This window comes from Ctenopharyngodon idella, chromosome 12 (genome assembly GCF_019924925.1).
Source record: "Ctenopharyngodon idella isolate HZGC_01 chromosome 12, HZGC01, whole genome shotgun sequence".
NCBI classification, from domain to species: Eukaryota; Metazoa; Chordata; class Actinopteri; order Cypriniformes; family Xenocyprididae; genus Ctenopharyngodon; species Ctenopharyngodon idella.
Genome location: NC_067231.1, coordinates 1954714 through 1959046, shown reverse-complemented (window position 1 = coordinate 1959046; position 4333 = coordinate 1954714). Strand labels below are relative to the sequence as shown.

Sequence of the window (4333 nt, the reverse complement as noted above, 5' to 3'; positions counted from 1 at the left end):
GAACATGATGTCTTTGGCATGACGGACTTGTCAATATTTCCCTGTGCTGACCGTTTAGAGGAACAAACATAGGGAGCCACACAGGAAAACTAAATGCTGTTTTTCTTTCCTTTTTTACACCAACAATGTGAGTGTTATGATGTGCTGACTGTAGGACCTCCTGCTGTTTCATCTGTCAGTGCTTACGTAAGAAAACTAAAGTTCGTCATTACTTAAGAAACTGAAACCATATTCATGCATTGCTCTGGAGAAATGTAAGTGGGCACAGATTTTAGACAATAAACAGTCATAGGTGTCTATTTTATGTTTTATTCTCACTTTTATTGCAAATATAATACAAAAGATGAGCTTCTTCAAAGGCAGTAAAATGTTAAACTTTTTAAAGACAAAAAATCTTGTTCAGTCTTGTGTAAAAAAAGAGATATCAACATCAGTACTGAGATCGCTGACATTGAGCAAAGCACAAAAATTGGAAAGGGAAAAATCTATAAGCAAACTAACTAACTAACGAACAAACTACTTAAAAACAAATTAGAGCATCGTAAAACTACTACTCTTCCAGTTTAATCAGCCTTGTTTTAGAAACTGCAACAGCATTTTGTGCATTACACAACTGGTTAGAAATAAGGACAAATAAACATTTAAAATAGAAAAATCTACATACGATAAATAAACATGATGAATACAGAATCGTACCATATTAAGTACCAGCCCTCTGTCTAAATGGCCAGTTGGATTATATGTCACCATATTCAGAGGCGCAAAAATAACAATTCATTTTTTTGTATAAAGTATTAAAGAATAAAATGCACATAATTTCTTTGAAATAAAATTAATACTAATAAATAAATTAAAGGGGTTAAGATGGGATACAAAAGGGGGGGGGTACTGTAAGATGACACTGGCACGACTGCAGGCAGCTAATGACAAGCAGAGGTCAAAGGGCACTTCCTGGAGCTGCGACACATGCTGTTAGACATTCTCAGCTGCCGCTGCCACGTAGATATTCCCGCTAATTCGCTTCCAACATTTGACAGGCACTGATGTAGGGGATAAAGACGTGAGCTGGTAACAAAACGGCTGGAAGGGGACGGTATTTTACAGGAACATAAATAAAGGGTACGAACTCAAACTATAAAATATAAAATGCACCGCATGAGGACAATAAAGGGTGTTATTAGTGGGAAAAAAAAAAAGATGGGAGAAAAACAAAGCCATACTACCAAGAGTGGTTTAGTAAAAATAGACTTTTCTACAAGAAACACAGAAGGCCGGATCGGCGGAAATACAAAAAGAACATGTTAAGAAAACATACACAGTACATATTAAAGTATCAATAATCAATAAGTCCTCACAGAGGAATCATTTCTCAAAAAAATGTTTCTTTTCTTGCAATCAAGGCTAAAAATATATATATTCTAATCACGATTTCAGGCGATTAAAAAGGCACGTTGGGAGCCGCCGTTTCTTTTTTTGTTTTGTCAAAGTCCAGCTTTCTTTCCTACATTTCAAATGTTTTGTGTGTGTGGGGAAAATTCAAGTGTGTGTTTTAAAGAGAGTGGAATGATGTGTAATGAGTCTTTCCCATCAGTCTCTGCTCAGGGTCTCGACAGCTGTGTGTAGACCGGCTGCTGGTCCCAATGCTGAGGACTGTGGTTGGACTGAGGGATGGAAGGAACCCCTGTAGAGTCAGCGATGGGCGTGTACATGGGCCTCTGGTAGCTGAAGGTGGAGTACAAGCCGGAGCTCTGACCGCCAGCGTGGGTGTAATAGGAGGTGGCGCCGCCCTGGTGGTCAGAGTAGTCGTACTGCGCCCGGGTGATCGACGGGAAGGAAGTGCTGTAGTGCTGTAGGTGCTGGACGTTGAAGGAGCCGTAGCTGACGTGCTGCGGCGAGCCCTGCTGCTCGTTGTAGTGGCTGGGACTGAGCTGCTCGGTCTTGATGTGCGTCGTTCTCGGCTGGTCCGGTTCTCCGGCGCTGAGCGGGGTCAGCTGGCTGCTTTGAGGGCTGCCGTTCTTGCCCATCCAGGTTCCGTAGCCGCCCGCGTAGGGCGCGTTGGGCACGCCGCTGTGCCCGTTCGGGGGCAGGTACTGGTCGAACTCGTTGACGTCGAACGTCTCTATGACGTCGCTGCTGAGCTCGCCGATGTCCACGTCGCGGAAGTCGATGTTGAGCGGACGTCCCGTGCTTTCCTGAAGCGGACGGGCCTCTCGCTTCAGATCCGCTTTGCCTGGCTGCACGTCAGTTTTCGGGGTGGTGGGAGGAGTGGGCGGCCCTTGGGACTGGCCTGTTTGGAAACGGTGGAGGAGGGGAGAGAAAGTTAAGCACTGCACAGATGACCAGCGCTGCATGACAAAAAAAATGTAGTTTTCAGGTAACATAAACTACTTTTCGACCTCATTTGATTAGGATTATCTCATATTGATATAAAATACAAGGAAAATGAAACCAGTGTGAATTTGTGCATTTTAATATGTTTGAAAGACAATACATGGTTACATTAGGAAGAATCAATGAATTATGATAAATGTGGTGAATAATATGTAATCAAATAATCAATAAAAAGTAACTGTAGTCTGATTATGAGTATTTTAAAATCGAATTACAAGTATTCCATTATTGGAATCGGATTGCGTAATCTAGATTACATATAAAAAGAACTATAGATGACGCAACCGCAAAAACTGAGCCAGTAATAACTTAAATTCGCCCACCTGAGTGCTCGCTGGGCGAGTGAACTTCTCCCATGCTGGATGCGGGCGAGTCGGCTTGCTGGAGGGCTTTGAAGATCGCGTTCGGCGAGATGTGCGTCTGCTCGCTGCCGTCCTCGGACTCGCTCTGCCCGTTCTTCACCGACTTCCTCCGCCGAGGCTGGTACTTGTAGTCGGGGTGGTCTTTCTTGTGCTGAACCCTGAGGCGCTCAGCCTCTTCCACGAAGGGACGCTTTTCACCCTCGTTCAGTAATCTGCCCGACAAAACCAAAGCGCAGAACAATGAGTTTTTCCACAAAAATACTGCTACATGCAATTGAGTACTATGTAATTCATCTATTTTCATTTTAAATGCTAATAGTAATGCATGCTTCATTTACCTCCAAAGTTTGCCCAGAGTTTTGCTGAGCTCGGCGTTGTGGAGGTGCGGGTATTGATCCGCGAGCTTCCTGCGCGCCGCCTGCGCCCACACCATAAACGCGTTCATCGGTCTCTTCACGTGCGGCTTGTTTTTGCTCGAGCCGTTCACTCTCACCGGCATGGGCACGAGCGTCCAGTCGTAGCCCTTCAGCACCTGAGACACCGCCTCTCGGATGCACACCGGGAACTTGTCGTCTTCGTCCTTCTTGAAGTCGCCGAGCGTCCCGTCCGGAGCCATCAGGCTGTTCTCTGCCGGGCGGGTGTTCTCCGTGTCGGAGCCCGAGGCGGACGGGCAGGGGGAGCCCGCGGAGTCCTCGGACATGCTCGGACTGGGGGCATCAGACAGACACTTCTCTTGCTCATCTGTCATTTTCAGGTAGGGATCTAGTAGATTCATGCGAAGACTGTAGATGGACGATCTCAGAGAATTCGGTTGCAGCAGCGACTCCAAAAAATACTTTCCAACTTTTTAATTCCTGCAAATCCAATGTGTTGCTCGCTTTCAGATGGCAAGCGTTAAGAGTGTTTCTGCTGGTGTCTGCAAAAGCAAAGCGCTCCCTGTGCGCTCCCGTGTAGTATTTCCAAGAGAGGGACGAACTTTGGTTTGTCAGCTGAGCGCGCACGAGCTTTTAAACAGCACGCGCTGTGACGAAAAGGAAAACGATGCCTCCTCTTGCCCACCCCTCTCTCACTCTCAATAATTATCACTCACAATTTAACATTTTCATTTGAGAAATCTGTTTTAACTTAGTTTCAAAAAGTGCTGTTTGAAATCTCTTACTGCTGTACCTCTTATATATATATATAATAGCAATTGTGGAAACGCTCCATTGCGCGCCCTAAAACTTTGTATTCTCGGGGCCGTACAAAATAGTACATATACCACGAAAGATTTCAAGCGAATGCAAACAATCATACTGGCTTAATATTCAAAACACGGGCTTTAATTCGTTTATTTAGTGACTAATTTAGGAAAGCTTGGCTCAAGGAAGTGTTACTCAGTCAGTGACTCAGCAAAGTTAAAGCTTTCCACGCGCACTAATTCCTTCTTTTAGACAGGTTTAGAGAAGTTGCAAATATTGTTGTATCTATTCATCAAGTCAGGCAGTCCAGAGATGGTGTAGGTAGTGATTCTGTTGTTCACCGATAGGGGGAGACAGAGTTCTGTGCTCAGTTCACTACAGTCCATTAGTGCTGTTCAG

At 44.8% G+C, this 4333-nt stretch overlaps 1 protein-coding gene across 1 annotated transcript; it reads right to left on the bottom strand.

Moving 5' to 3' along the window:
- Positions 1–295: 295 nt before the first annotated feature.
- On the bottom strand, positions 296–3744 carry sox9a (SRY-box transcription factor 9a). Its single transcript, XM_051915234.1, has 3 exons — positions 3092–3744; positions 2715–2965; positions 296–2287 (listed from the first exon to the last, which is right to left on the bottom strand). Exons 1-3 carry the CDS (start codon positions 3526–3528, stop codon positions 1599–1601), a joined length of 1377 nt encoding a protein of 458 aa, XP_051771194.1. The 5' UTR covers positions 3529–3744; the 3' UTR covers positions 296–1598.
- Between the last annotated feature and the right edge of the window lie 589 nt (positions 3745–4333).